At 50.3% G+C, this 15452-nt stretch overlaps 1 protein-coding gene across 6 annotated transcripts in view; it reads right to left on the reverse strand.

Moving 5' to 3' along the window:
- NLRC5 (NLR family CARD domain containing 5) overlaps positions 1 to 15452 on the reverse strand; it is an 87104-nt gene that overhangs the window by 43536 nt on the left and 28116 nt on the right. For 5 of the 6 annotated variants that reach the window (XM_070451263.1, XM_070451262.1, XM_070451261.1 and 2 more), the window contains exons 2-12: positions 13907 to 14018; positions 13451 to 13792; positions 11561 to 11893; positions 10678 to 10737; positions 7815 to 7883; positions 4963 to 6637; positions 3625 to 3708; positions 3396 to 3479; positions 1975 to 2058; positions 1756 to 1845; positions 1060 to 1119 (exon numbers count right to left, since the gene is read on the reverse strand). In XM_070451263.1, the coding sequence (XP_070307364.1) occupies positions 1060 to 1119; positions 1756 to 1845; positions 1975 to 2058; positions 3396 to 3479; positions 3625 to 3708; positions 4963 to 6637; positions 7815 to 7883; positions 10678 to 10737; positions 11561 to 11893; positions 13451 to 13607 (2696 nt within the window). In that variant the 5' untranslated portion in view covers positions 13608 to 13792; positions 13907 to 14018. Of the gene's footprint in view, positions 1 to 1059; positions 1120 to 1755; positions 1846 to 1974; positions 2059 to 3395; positions 3480 to 3624; positions 3709 to 4962; positions 6638 to 7814; positions 7884 to 10677; positions 10738 to 11560; positions 11894 to 13450; positions 13793 to 13906; positions 14019 to 15452 lie in introns of those variants that run through there. The other variant, XM_070451264.1, reaches the window with a different exon arrangement.

The raw sequence follows: 15452 nt of genomic DNA on the forward strand, positions 1-15452 counted from the left end.
AATGACAGAAATGTTTTCTATTTGTGGCATCCACTATGGGAGCCACTAGAGTCACTCATGGCCATTGAGCCCTTGAACAGTGGCTGAAGTGCCGATGAACTGAAATGTTCATTTTACTTAATGCTAATTAAAATAAAATTAAATAGCCAGAGGGGCATCATAGCTCTATGCAGTCAGAGGGTAAAAACATACTGGTCCTCCCAGATCCTTCTGAAAAAAGTGAAAGTGCTAATCGCTCAGTTGTGTCTGCCTCTTTACAACTCCCTGGACTACAGCCCACCAGGCTCCTCTGTCCATGAATTTTTCCAGGCAAGAATACTGGAGTGGGTAGCTATACCCTTCTCCAGGGGATCTTCCCAAACCAGGGGCCAAACCTGGGTCTCCTGCATTGCAGGCAGATTCTTTACCATCTGAGCCATCAGGGAAGTACCCCAGATCCTTGAATAGGTGAGCAAATTGAGGCTCAGAGCCTTATGAGGACATACAACTTCATTCATCTCTTGAGTCTCACAAGGGGGAGGTGTGAGAGAAACACACACAAAAAGATTTAATGGGATGGTAACTTCCCTATTTCTGCCCAGCCAGGAATGGCCAAGCTGGAATCCATGAACAGCTGAAACAGCCAGCATTTGCATGGCAACTGGATGCCAGCAGTGTTCTAAGCACTTTAAATGTGTTAATTTATTCAATTCTCAGAACAAGTCTAAGATGCTGAAACCATAATTGCCTTCCTTCTTTTTCAGTTGGAAGTGTTTCCCTGCCTAGTAATGCCAAGCTCACTGTGTCTTCATGCCCTCCCTAAGGGACTGATCATTCTGAGACTTCTGAGGATACCTTCTCATCACAGGAGCTGGATATGGTCCAGAGACACCAGAGAAAGCTAAATCCTTGGCCAACTCTGAGAAGTAAGTCATTTCTCAGGGAAGCAGTAGCGAGAAAACCCCCCACATTCCAGTTCTTCTTAAGTTTTTTTTTTTTTTTGCAATTTTCCCCACAGCTGCCTAAGCCCAGATTGCTTCTCAGAATGAGCCCAGACCTGCTCCATCCCCAGCTTCTTACCCTTGTAGCTCAGCAGCTGTCTCTGTGGGTGGGGAGAGGAGGAAGATGAGGTCCGTCTCCCTGCAAGGTCAGACACAGAGCTGTGGAACCAGTACATCACCCCCACCTGTGCACCCCAGGCTGCCCCAAACATCCAGAGAAAGCTGATTTGTAGTTCACAGAGAAACAGCAGAACTGGCGAAAGTGCTCAAACTCAGACATGTACAACTGTGACTATGTCATTGCTAGATGAATCCTGAGTGTTTTAAAAAGCCAGGAAAACACTTTTTCTTTTTTTTTGGCTAGAAAAACAATAAAAAACTAGGACTGCGGAGAGTTTCTACAGGAGTCACAGTTTCAGGATTAAGAGGCGTGACATTTGATCTACCCTGTGACCCAAACTGGCAATGCTATTTCAGCACCACGGAGAGCGACATGAGCCTCAGGATTACTTCCACTTTGCCAGTTGTTCCTAGATTTCGTGATTCATTCCCTCATTCATCCACCCATCCATCCATTTATCTTTCCATTCATTCACTATTTATTGAGTATGAGGTGCCAGCCTGAGTTAGGCTCTGGAGATATCAGTGTGAGTAAAACAGACTCACGCATACACACATAGGTCTTAAAGACCAGTGGCTGCCTCCTTTTCCCATCCCCTACTTTCTCCTCCCCTTTTTTCAAGACCCTGAAGGCCAGGACCCCAGTCTTGCTCACCTGACCTGGAGCATCCTGACGGTAGGGCACGTGACCGCCACCTTTGTCAAGGAGAGTAGTGTTGACACGGAGACACTGTTGCGGCTCAGGCTGCATGATTGTGGCAAAGGTGCCAGGAATGAATCCCCCTTCCCATCCACCCCAGACTCTCTCTGTCTCCAAAGAATGGGTGGGTGGGGGCAGGGTGTCTTAGGCAGGGGCAGTAGAAAGACAGCTTACTCAAGTTTCTGGAGCCGTGGTAGGCGAGAGAGTACCTTCACGATGTCCAGCACTTCCCTGTCCTTGAGCTGATTGTCCTGGAAGCTGCAGAGAGACCAAGGCCCAGTCCCTCAGCCCTGGAGTTGGGAGACTTGGGAGCCCCAGTTAGCAGGTGACAGGCATGGCCATCATCATGCAGGAGACACAAGACAGGGGTCCACAAGAAGTTCATGGTATCCAGCAGTTCCAGGTGGGAGGAGAGGCCCTCTGATGGCCTCACTTCTGTCCCTGTTCAGTCCCCCTGGGGGAGTTTCTGCCTGGCGGCCCAGGGGATGCAGGTGATGGACACTGAGGTCTAATGAGGAAGGGGTGTAAAGACCCACGGCCCTGCACTCAGGGCTCTAACTCAGGATCTGCCTGAGACCTGAATTCATCAGGGTCTCTAGGCTCCCAGGTGATGAGCAGACTGGGACACAGAAGAAGCGGCTTCTGGCCTCATCTCTGGTTCTGATTCATCTAGAACCCTAGGTCAAGCACTGTCCTTTCTGACCTCACATTTCCCACCTGTCTGCAACCAGCCCTGCCTGGATTCCAAGCTGGAGGGACAAAAGAGATGAAGAGTGTAAGTAAGGGTGGCTCTGTGTGTAACCACTTGGTCAGGACAAAGGATTGGTGACAGTGAACTTGTTGACATTTACTTTTCTTTTGTAATTATTGAGAGTGACCTTCATCTTTTCTCCAATCACCCAGAGTGACTGTGAACAAAGACACCCAGCAGAGGGGGCGGAGTAGAGCTCAGTCCAGCTAATGCTCCTCTCAACAACCAGTGTACCCAGATGCTGGCTGCATCTGCCTGGACAAAGAGGTGACTTCTAAAGCTCATAAAGGTGCCATATAAGGTGGCAGAGGTCCTGCCAGGGAACTGCTGGGGAGGATCCCTGGCCCCACCCTTCTCAGGTCACACATCACAGATACAGGCAGGAGTATATTCGTGCCTATGTGTTTAGATGTGTATGTGGATCTAAGTGTGCAGGCATATTCTGCTGCATGTTTGCATGCAAGTGGGGCATGTACGTAAGTGAGCAGGTGAGTTTAAGTGTGTATATACATAACGTGCACTAAAGTGAAGGTATGTACATGCTTCGTGCCTTTATGTGTACCCACCCAGCACCTGCCTACACACTGCCATCTCTTCTCTCAGGGCCACAGAAAGAAGGAAAGTAGCCTCAAAACTCAAGCTCCTTCAAGATGGCCCAAATATTAGCACTTCTATGGGAGCCTTGAGTTTGGACCCAGTCCCATCTGTTTCTCAGGCTGATGCCTCCTCTCTCTGGGTCTCACTGAAGAAGTAACAGAATACACAGTACCTAGTCCAGGCCCAAGGGGGGCCCTGGGCACTGAATCCTCTCCTCAGCCAGCAAGCCCTCTTGGAGATCACTCACCTGACCTCCTCCAGCTGTGGGCAGAGGGGCAAAGCCTGTACCAGGTGGCTGATGCCTCGAGCAGTGATCTTACTTCCTGCTAACCTACAGGGGAAGCAAAGATGGTGACAGGAATAGGGCTGGGGAAGGGGGTAGACCAGGAATCTGCCCTGTGTAGGGTTGAGGGAAGGCAGGGGAGTTTCAAGCATCCCCGCCTGAGGATGCGTCTTGGTTCCAAGGCCTGACTCACCCCAGCTTCTTCAGGCTCCCCATCGTTGGCAAGCTCCTGGAGAGGGCTTCTGCAAAGGCGTCCCCACACTTCCTACTCTTAAAGCTGCCACAGGAAGAGGCAAAGTGGCAGAAGATCAAGGATGGGCAGGGCTTAGAGGAGGTCATCATTTACCCCTCCTCTGAGAGGAGGAATTTAATACAGTAATGGCAGTAGTAGCAGTAATAGTTGTTGTAATTGTTGCAGTAGTAACAAATACATATATGGCAAACACTGCCAACTGTCCACCAAAACCTACCCTCCACTACAGCTGGAACTGTGAACATCGTTTTCCAGACAGAGGTGGTGTTTCCCAGCCTCACCTGCAGCTCAGTATTGACCATATGACTCCAACTATGTTGTCACCACTGGAACGGGGGTGGAAAGGATGTGCCCTAGTTCCAGGATCAGCTTTAACACACTGGGCATGACTAATCCATCTTTTCTCTTCACTTTTCCCCCATGCCAGAGCACAGGTGTGTCTGTGACCATGCAAATCAAGATACCCTAGGAGATGATGGAGCAACCATGGAAGGAACCCAGGCTTGTGCATAATCATAGGAGCTGAGCCATCCCACTGATCTGGACCATTTACTTCTGAGTCTTCTATAAGAACAACAATAATAAAAACTACATTATTTAATCCACTGTATTTGGCCAGGGAAGAGATGGTTTCTTTGTTACTGTACCCTAACCTTTTTTTTTCCTAGCTACTACACATATTGAGCCTTTACTCTGTGCTGGGAATTGTATTAAGTGTTTTTCATACATTCTCAAAACAACCCTATGTGTTAGGTACAATTACTGATTCATTTGAGGGATAGGGAAACTCAGGTTGCAAGGTTAAAGAACCTGTCCAAACCCAATAGACTAATAGCACAGCCTGGATCGGTGTTCCAGCCCATGACTAAGGGAAAGAAAGGGAAAGATTGAATCCAGAAACCATGACTAGAGGACATCTAACTAGAGCCCAGAGTTCCTGGCAAGGCATGGAGCTTCCTCACTGTGTATAAGCTAAAGGGCAGTAAGGAGGGGCCCATCGGTTCTTTATATAATCAATTAATTAATTTGGTCATGCCACATGGCTTCTGGGATCTTAATTTCCCAACCAGGGACTAAACCTGCGCCCTCGTCATTGAAAGCATGGTGTCCTAAATGCTGGACAACCGCAGAAGTCCCTGCTGTGATATTCAAGATTCTTGCTCTGCTTCTTTCAGCAGGGGTCTGCTAGACTGGCTGGCCTCCACTCCCCCCAAAGTCCAGTTCTCTCCCAGGGATGTCCCCAGGTCCTCCCCAGAGCTCCCCTGTCCTCACTCTCACCTGAGATTCTCTACCTGCCCACAGCCTGCCAGGGTTTCAGGGCAGCGGGGCTCCAGGGGGCAGCCCTCAAAATCCAGGTGGATGGGGCCATCCCTGTGCCCCAGGATGTTGGTCAGGGAGGCCAGGTCAGCGTAGGTCAGCAGGAAGTTGTGGAAGGGCAGCTGCTGGGGGAGGCTGTGGGCCATGAAGCCGGCCAACTCAGGCTCCTGCGTCTCACCCACACAGTGACACAGCTCGACAACCTTGGGCCCCGTGAGCCGACGGGTGGCCAACTTCCTCAGTGCCTGCAGGACTGCCGCCTGCCTGTCAGCCACCCACTCTTCCTCCCGCTGAGCCAGGAGGCTGAGGAAGGCGCGGCAGGCGTGGGACGCCAGGCCGGCCAGAAAGGTGGGAAGGTGGTCCAACAGGCCCAGCCTGGCTTTGGTCCGCTGCACCCAGCGAGAATGCAGGGTGACGTGTTGGCTGAGGGTCTCTCTGTCCACCTGGGGACTGGCCATCAGGTGCAGGGCCGCGAAGAACTCCTGCAGGCTGAGGTGGGAGAAGGCGTAGCCCGTGTCCTGGTGCCCGGGCCCCGTGCGCACGCAGAAAGAGGTCAGCAGGCCGAGGGCAGCCCCAAAGGCCAGGGTGGATGCAGGGATGTCTCCTGCAGAGAAGATGACCTTCCCTGACTTCAGGCCGCTCAGGGCCACCTCCCCGAGACCCAGCAGGGGCTCAGCAGGCAGGACCCCTCGGGGGTTGAGGGTGAGGAGCATTTGCACATAGTTCTGCGTCATGGTAGGCAGGAGGGCCGCCGACTGGCCTGGAGACCTGTCCGGGAGCAGGTGATGGAGGCAGAGGCAGGCGACTCGGCACAGCGCAGGCACTGCACACAGGCTCCAGAGGTGTCTGTCCGCGCGCAGCTCCGCCAGGGCCGCCTCCTGGGACGGCTGGTCACTGAAGAAGTGGTTCACGTACTCCTCCACCCGCGGGCCGTCAAAGCCCCACATGTGGACCGTGGCCGCCTCGGTGGGCAGGCAGGCGGGCAGCTTCCCTGGACGGGAGGTAGCCATCACCCAGCAGCCAGGCAGGAGGGTCCCACGGCAGAGACGGGAGAAGAGGGTGAGGGCGGACGCCGGGTCCTCCGGATCCGCGGTCTCGCTGTCGGAGCAGGGCTGGAGGATCTCGTCCAGCCCGTCAAAGATCAGCAGGATTCCGTCCGCGTTCTCCTTCAGGTGCTGGAAGACAGCCTCGGGGCTGGCCTCGGGCCTCAGGTACACATCAAAAAGGAGTTGCGGCAGCGTCAAGGAACCTGTGATCAGGTTGAGCTGGCGGAATTCGAAAAGGAACACGGCCTGGAAGCGGTCCAGCTGACCATCAGCCCACTTCCGGCAGAGCCGGTGGGCCAGTGTGGTCTTGCCCATGCCCGCCTTCCCCAGAAGCACCCTCACTCTCGGGCCCTTGCTGGCCTTGGTACTGAAGAGGTCCCGAATGTTCACGAGGGCGCCATCTTCTGCCTTGGGGTCCCCTGTCACGGCACCCTCCTGCGTGTGGAAGGGCGCCGAGGCACGGCTCCATTGCAAGATTGGAGGGACGTAGGCTTGGTGGAAGGCCAACGGCTGCCCCGGCCCGGGGGTCCTGTCGCCATAGCGCTGCTGGGCAGAAGTTCTCAGTAGCTGCAGGTACCTCTTGGCCAACTCTGCAGGGGACAGGGAGATGGCATGAAAGCAGAAGGCCTCTCTGCCCCCAGCTCTTCTTCCTCCCCCCAGCCCCCCTCCCCCTCATCAGGTGGTTGGGATCCTGTAGCCTCAGCTCTGCATGTGTGTGTGGGTGTGAGCGTGGAGACGGCAAGGGCACACAGGTGGTCTTGTGCCACCCAAATTCCCAGAATTAACTGGCTGTACAGAAGCACAGGCTTTGGCTGCTGTTCACACATGGAAATAATGAATGGGGACATGTGGATCATGGCTCTGTTTGTTTTGCAGCAACGCAAGTGGCATAAAGTTTTCAGAGATGGGAGAGAGGAAGGGGGGGCACTTCCTTGGTAATATCCTATTGGAACAAACTTTTACAATGATTCCGGAGTAACCTGCCTTTGCCACCACCACTCCCCCCAACATTTCAGTTCTGCGAGGTCGAGGCTGAGCACCAACCACCTACGGGCCCAGGTTCTGACCAATCAGAACTTCTAAAACCGGTCAACGCCTACAGTGCCAGGTGTTGACTTGAACTGCTGAGTTATTTGGGAGATCTTTGGTAACTCAGGGGAGGGCGCAGGGTCACTGCTGAGGGGCACTGGAGATGCCCACAGGGAGGGGGGACCCCTGACATAGTGTCCTGTTTTATACAGATGTGAATCCTCTGACCAGCTGTGAATCCTCTGGCTGTGCCTGATGGGGCTGGATATCACAGCTGGTGGGACAGCTGGTGGAGAATGAGAGAAGCTTCTGTCTGTCCTGACTGGTCCTCAGTAGCCTCCACGTCTCCCCAGCGACTCCCAAGGCTTCTATCCCAGCATCCAGCTGAGCCCTAACCCACCTAGGCTCTCGTTGAGAGAGCCTAGTTCTGAGGTCACCCTGGCCACATCCCTGGGGTTCTCTAAACCCTGAGGACCTGGAAGCATCCCCAGAAAAGCCTGGATGATGGAGCTGCAACCTCCAGGATGCTTTGAGCTCCCTCATCTCTGCAGAAGCCCTGCCCCTGGGGGCTTGGCAAGGCCTCCCTGCTAGATCCACCTCCGTCCTCTGCCCATCCAGGACCTCCTGGGAGCCTGGAAGACAAGAGCCCCTGACCAGCTAGAAGCCTGTGATTAGGGGACAGAGTCCAGGGTCTGGGTCCTTGCCCCAAGGCAATCCACTTCGCACCTTGGTACCCACCTTGTTGCTGCTTCCTGAGCTGTTTTGGACGAGGTGAGGACCCACAGCTCTGATGAGGCCGCTTGAGGCCTAGAAGGAAAGAAAGGAGGAGTAAGGGGTGAGGTTTGGGGACCCAGGCTGAGGAGGTACCCAGCACTTTCAGGGAGCTCCAATCCACAGACAGGCAGCAGCCAGACAAGTATATCTGCACTCAAGGACTGAGTGAAGGCCGACAGCAAGCCAAGGCTGTGTCCACATCAGCTTCTGTCTGCAGAGGGGTCCCTGGGCCCAAGTGAGAGGGCTAGAGGCTCTGGGCCTGGGGACCTCCCAGCCCAGAATGCAGGGAGCCAGGCCCACAGCCAACAGCCTTAAGCACTAAACGACTTGGAAAGGACCCAGCTCTGTCAAGGGCACTCCTGGTTAGAAAAGTGGAGCTTCCCCCAGGCTTGGTCAGGCGGGTGCCCGCCCTCCTGCCCCCATGTGCTTTATTCCCTTAGTTCCCCTCTTCCACACGTCCCCACTGCTCTTACTAGTCTCATGAGTTCTTGTCTGGGTGCATGGATTTTCAAGAGCTAATAGTTTTCTAAAGAGGTTGGGAAAGGAAGGAGAACAAGAATGAAGGGGAGACAGAAAGGAAGGGAAGAAGAAAGAAAGAGGACGAAGAAAGGATTTTAAGAAGTAAAGTAGGGGACTTCCCTGGTGATCCAGTAGTTAAGACTTCACCTTCCAATGCAGGGGGTGCGGGATGGGTCCCTGGTAGGGGAGCTAAGACCTCACAAGACTCAGGACCAAAAAACCAAAATGCAGAAGTAAAGTTGTAACAAACATAATAGAGACTTTAAAAATGGTCCACATTAAAAAAAAAAGTCTAAAATAAAATTAAAGAAGTAAAGGTGGATACTCCTAGGGCCAGGCATTAGTGATCAATCAGACTGGCCCTGAAGTAGGCCCCTTGCCCTGCCAGGTGTTAAAGTTGTAGTTGCTGATTTGTGGGGAAAGCCAGGGGTCCCAAAGAGGGGCTGCAATCAGTCTAAGAGTGTATGCATACATATATATAGCCAAGTGTGTATACTTGGCTACATTGTGTGGCTTGCAGGATCTTTGTTCCCCAGCCAGGGACTGATCCTGGGCCCTTGTCAGTGAGAGCACAGAGTCCTAACCACTGGACTGCCAGGGAATTCCCTTGTATTTCAATATTTTAATAAATCTTCTACTAATAAGGGACTCCTTAGCTAAATATCAACCAGACCTAGTTACAGCCAGGTGACAATTATGCCATCTCAGTGATAATGGACAGAAGGACCAGGTATCAGTTTTGATTTGTTGGGGAGCTAGGATAGGGCTTCCCTGGTGGCTCAGTGGTAAAGAATCAGCCTGTAATGGAGGGAACATGAGTTCGATCCCTGGGTTGGGAAGATCCCCTGGAGCAGGGAATGGCACCCCACTCCAGTATTCTTGCCTGGAGAATCCCAAGGACAGAGGAGTCTGATGGGCTATGGTCCAAAAGGATGTTTTCTGTTAAAGCCTGGTGATGTTACCACCATGTACACCTGTAAGTAAAAAGTCAGCAGTTCTATAGAAATAAAGGTTCGGAAACCACAGAAACATCATACTCAATGGTCAAAGACTATAAGTTTTTCCTCTAAGATCAGGAAAAAGGTATTCACCACATCTATTCAACATAAAACTGGCAGTTCTAGCCAGAGCAATTAGGTGAGAAAAAGAGATAAAAGACATCCAAATTGAAAAAGAGAAGTAAAATCATCTCTGTTTGCAAATGATAGGATCTTATATGTAGAAGACTCTAAAGACACCACAAAAAAAAGCTGTTAGAACTAATAAGTGAAACCAGCAAAGTAGCAGGAATAAAAAGTCAACACACAAAAGTTGGCTACATTTCTATACACAAACAATCAGAAAAAAAAAACCTACCAAAACAACTCCATTTACAATAGCATCAAAAAGAACCAGTACTTAGGAATTAACTTAACCAAGGAAGTGAAAGATTTGTACAATGACAACTACAAAATGTTGCTGGAAGAAATGAAAGAGGATATAAATAAATGAAAGGATATCACATACTCATGGAGTCAAAGACTTACTAATGTTGAAAATATCAATACTATCCTCTGGAGCAGAAAATGGCAGCCCCTCCAGTAGCCTGGAGGGATACAGTTCATGGGGTCCCAAAGAGTCAGACACGACTGAGTGCCTCTCACATGGCCTGATGGTTGTGCAACAACGTGAATGTGTTTAATACACTGAACTGTACACTTTAAAATGGTTAAGATGGTAAATTTGACGCTATGTAGTTGACCATGGTTAAAAAAGAAAGATGGAACAAAAAGGAAAGAAAAGTTGTGAAGAGTGCGGTGAATCAGTGATATGGACCATCTGATCACTGAGCTCCCTGTGCCCCACCAGAAAACCAGTCAGAGGCTCCCTGGGTGTGGACGGCAGACTACGGGTCAGTGTCAGGCCTGAGGGTGTCCAAATGGTGAGAGGCCTGCATCTGTGGGCCTGAGGCCCTGAGGTTTGGGGACAGGGAAGTGAGAACGGGCTTCCCCAAGTGAGACTAGGTGGGGGATTCCGGCAGTGGCTAAGGGCTGACAACCTCAAACTCTCCCAGGAGGCTCCAGGTGAGACCCATGGGAAAAGCTATCAGACATGCCAAAGCCTTGAGGGGCAGAAACGGGGTGCAGGCGAGCCTGGGAGCCCTGGTGAGGGGCATGGGAAATGCGCAAATGGGTCTAAGCATGAGGAGGCTAGTTTACGGAAAATGGCTCTGACCAGCCACCACCAGCCTGTTCTGGGTTCGAGGTGGGGGACTTAGCGTGCACCCACCCTCCACATCCCACCCCTACTCCCCAACCCCAGGCCTTACCAGGGTGGAGCTGAGAGTCTGATTGGCTTTCCTCGCCAATTTCCAGAAAACTGGGGAAGCCTGAAAGAGGGAAGCAGATGATATGCCATGGGGATGTGCACGAGGATGCCCTGGGACCAGCTCTGGCTCCGTGTCTGGCTCAGGGCTCATCCCTCAGGGGGTGTTTCTAGCAAGCCAGAAATCCACACTTGTCAGTCCGTGGAGGGCACAGCTGGCAGTGAGCCCTGAAGGCAGCTGTGGGCAGAAATATGTGCATAACTAAAGGTCTGTGCACATACAAGTATGTGGGTGCATGCACGTGTTCATCATGCCTGTGCACAGGTTCACACCTGTGTATCCACGCCTGTGTACACTGTGCACCCCCGCCTGGCCTGTACTCTGCTGCTGAGTTGCTGAGTGAGCTCTCGCTTCCTCTCCAAGAACACAATCACTGTTCTGAGCTTCCCCACAGTGCTCTGTAAATGGAAGAGCCCAAGGGACGTTCACTGAACATGACAGAGTCCAATCAGCCTGCCCCTAAGTGGCGGCCAGAGCGCTCTCCCTAGGACTGTTGTTTTTTTTTTTTTGCAAAAAGAAACCTCTTGGGCAGTATGGGCTATCAGGAATTTCCTGGCAGGAAGGAGTCACCTGGTCCTTTCTCTCTGCATCCTTCTGGGCAACTGGGGTGGTGCCAGGTGGAAGGAGGAGTCCTCCAGGTCCCCAGCAGACTTGGTGGCATTAGGGCATTTGCTCTGAGAGGTGTACAGAAACATGGAAGTTTGTTCCTGGCTTGGCCACACATCTCTGTGTGACCCAGGCAAGTCCTGGCCTTGCCTGGGGCTCTCTGGCTCCCCGGGCTCTGGGCACTAGCTGGCGGCATTGCACCTCCCACGGCCACTCTTACCGTCTTCGTGGCCCCACGTGCTCATCAGCGGCACCTCCATGTCCAGCGGCACATCCTGCTCCATGCACACGCAGTGGATGAATGACTTCCAGGTGGTCGGACCCTGGGTATGCAGCTTTTGGAGTATCAGGATGACCCTCTGTGTGGGGTCTAGGGCCTGATTTCCAGAGCCCAGGTCCATATTGGGGAGGAGTAACTTCACCTTGGCGTTTAGCCATTCTAGGTCTCTGCTGAGCAGCCTCACGAGACATCCATGCAGGTTCCTGGTGCCCAGTTGGAGACTAATGGGGTCCATGAGGAGCTGACCCTGCAGGGACCAGGTAGGCAGGTGAGCTGCGAAGTAGGTGAGCGGGGGGAAAGGTGAGCTGGGGGAAAGCTAGGAGCAGCAGTCAGAAACCACTCCCCACAGCTAAAGAGAAGAGAAGCGATGGACACAGAAGATAAAGAAGTGGTCTCTCTGTAGTGTCTTGATGCCACTGCCCAGAGCTCAGGCGCAGAAATTAATCTCCTTCTTCTGTATTCTCTGCCAAAATAATTCATGCCTATGTCATGGGTCTGGATGGTTTAGTTCATCCCCTGTGGATGATGCCCTGATAATGCTTTATTTGTTCTTATTTCTATGGGCCCATTTGTGCTGCTCTCTGTCTGAGCTAAGTTTTCTCTGGCAGAGACAACTAGCTGTCCCCCCACATCTGTTCTTCTCTTCTTTCTTAGTACTAGAACCCCTAAATATTCCCTAGTTGTCTGAAATAGACTATTTCCGAGCCTCCCTTGCAGCTAGATATACTCAGGTAATTAAATTCTGGCCAACGAGACGTCGGTGGAAACGTTGTATATCATTCTTAACCTCTTCTTGTTGGCTGGAATGCTGATGTGATGGACAAACCTCGGGCAGCCATTATTGGATTGCGAGGTAGAAGCCAGCACTGAGGAAGGTGGAGAGTGAAGCTTTCCTGTCCTGGACTCTCTGACTTTGAATTTCTAATACATGACAAGGAAATTCATTTCTGTTCTGTTTAAAGTACTGTTGCTTAGGCCCTTTTGCTACTCACAGTGAAATATAATCCTAGCTAATACAGACCCTCTCTTCTTTCTAAGCAAATTCTTCCCTTCTAAACTGGAACTCAAACGACTTGCTGGTAGGAGTATTAAAATGAGGCAAGGAGCACTTATTTTGTGAAAGCTTAAAAAGTCTGAAGACCCTTTGATTCAGCAATTACATTTCTAATATGCTGGCCTTGGGACACAATCATGGACTTAAACAGAATTTTTAGTTAAAAAGCTGTGCACTGTAAGAGTATTTTTAACAGTTAAAACCTGGAAGCAACCTAAATATCCAACAGTTAGAGATTAACCGGTTATCCATCACATGGTGGAATATACTAGAACATTTCCAAATGTATTTTCTGGCACTATTGTCTTAAAAATAGAGAGAAACGCTCAGAAAGCATTTACTGTGTGTTAGGCACTGTTTTATGTGCCTTATGTGTCTCATCGAATCCTCACAACTCCAGAGACTTCATTTCCAACCCTGAAAAAGATAGGAGGCCCACGCAGGGACCAGCCTTTTCAACTCCCAGACGCTGGGGCCAACACCATGGGTTCTGGGGTTCAGACTCCAGCTTCTCCCTTGACCCCCAGCAGAGACCTAGTGGGCACATGTCCCCAGCTCCTTCTGGTCACCCCTCTTCAACCAAACTAATAGCAACAACTCCTTGCTCAGGCACAGAGTTTGAGACTTCAAGAAATATGCTCACATCTATGGCGTGGGCAGGGATCACTGTCCCCACTCAACAGATGAAAAGGCTAAGCTGGGGATGGGTAAAGGACATACCCGAGATCATCATGTAAGTCCATGGAGAACACATGCTCAGAACTGAGATTTCTTACCTCTCAGGCCAGTTAATTTCCAAGGCTTGGGAACCCTAGGCGGCACCAGACAAGGGATAATCTCTGGCTTCTGTGTGATCTTGGCACAAGGATGAGACCACAGCCTATGGCATGGCTTCTTTTCCGGGCTAGAGTGTCCAAAGTCCACGCGGCCCATAAAGAACTCATCCAGGGCAGCAAGGCGCCAGGTGGAAGTGAGGAGTGCCTGGATGGTATAATTTCTGGGAAAGTCTTTCAAATTCAAATTTCTCCCCCAGCCAGTCTAACATGATGCCTTTGTTTCCACCATGAGTGCTCTGTCCCCTTGGAATAAGACATTAAGCTCTTTAAAAATAACCAGCCCTGGAAGAAAAAACACATTATATCATTATTGGTCATTGTGAAAGTCAGTAGCAAACAGCCTTGGAAACAGAGGATTATAGTAGAAAGATCCTCAGTGAAGGGATGGTCACCGACCTGGCTCCCTGGTTCACCATAGATATTCTAGGATGTCCACAGAGAGGGTCTCCTGAGTTCCTAGGCCAAGTCCTGGAGCTGGATTTTCAGGTTCTTTCCATAGGATAGGCTCCTAAGAGAGAGGAGACAGACCACTCTATCATCATTATTCCGCATCCCAAGAGGAATTCTGTAAAGAAGGCACTGACCCTTATTCCTAACTCCTCTGAGGACATCAACCCAGAAACAGCCTTCTCATCTTCATGTACAGATCTTATTCCTTCCCAAGCAAGATTCTTCTTGTCCCTGGACTGGGCACAGCCCAGCCCTCCGCGGTGTCACTTCCCGCCACATCTGGCCCAGAGGATGACCCTCTTACTCTGCCGATTTGAATATTCCCCTTACAGTGACTTCTTACGTCACTAAATACCCCTCCAATCCAGTAGATTTATTACAGCTAATTTATTATATGAAGATGGAATAACCCTTACTAAAGCTGTCAGCCTTCTTTCCTAATAAAACCTCAAAGAGGTTAGAATGTGCAGTTTTCTCTCTTAATACATCATGAAGAAGTTTCTAAATAATTGAGAGTAAACATCCTTCTTAATGAGAAAACCCAGAGGTACTGATCACTGTCTCACCAAGAGAACAGCAAAACGATGATCAGTTTATTAGTTTTATTTTATTAGCTCCTTTATTATAATAACTATAAATGAAGTATGACCTGTAGAAATTGTGAATCACTATGCTGCATAACTGTAATTTATATAATATTTTATATTAACCATATCTCAATAAAAAATAAAATAAGAACATCCCTGGTGGTACAGTGGATAGGAATCCGCTTGCCAATGCAGGCAATGTGGGTTTGATCCCTGGTCTGGGAAAATTCCACATGCCATGGAGGAACTAAGCCCGTGTGCTACAACTCCTGAGACTCCACTCCAGAACTGCTGAGCCTGAGGGCTGCAACTACTGAAGCCCATAGACTAGAACCTCTGCTCTGCAACAAGAGAAGCCACAGCAATGAGAAACCCACACACCTCGACTAGAGAATAGCCCTGCCCATCACTTTTATTTTTTATTTTTATTTTTTTTTTAAATTTTTATTAGTTGGAGGCTAATTACTTTACATCATTACAGTAGTTTTTGTTATACATTGATATGAATTAGCCATGGATTTACATGTATTCCCCATCCCAGTCCCCCCTCCCACCTCCCTCTCCACCCGATCCCTCTGGGTCTTCCCAGTGCACCAGGCCCGAGCACTTGTCTCATGTACCCAACCTGAGCTGGTTATCCGTTTCACCCTAGATAATACACATGTTTCAATGCTGTTCTCCTGAAACATCCCACCCTCGCCTTCTCCCAGAGTCCACAAGTCTGTTCCATGCATCTGAGTCTCTTTTTCTGTTTTGCATATAGGGTTATCGTTACCATCTTTCTAAAGTCCATATATATGTGTTAGTATACTGTAATGGTCTTTATCTTTCTCGCTTACTTCGCTCTGTATAATGGGCTCCAGTTTCATCCATCTCATTAGAAGTGATTCAAATGAATTCTTTTT

The sequence above is a fragment of the Odocoileus virginianus genome, chromosome 20 (assembly GCF_023699985.2).
Source record: "Odocoileus virginianus isolate 20LAN1187 ecotype Illinois chromosome 20, Ovbor_1.2, whole genome shotgun sequence".
Classification (NCBI taxonomy): Eukaryota; Metazoa; Chordata; class Mammalia; order Artiodactyla; family Cervidae; genus Odocoileus; species Odocoileus virginianus.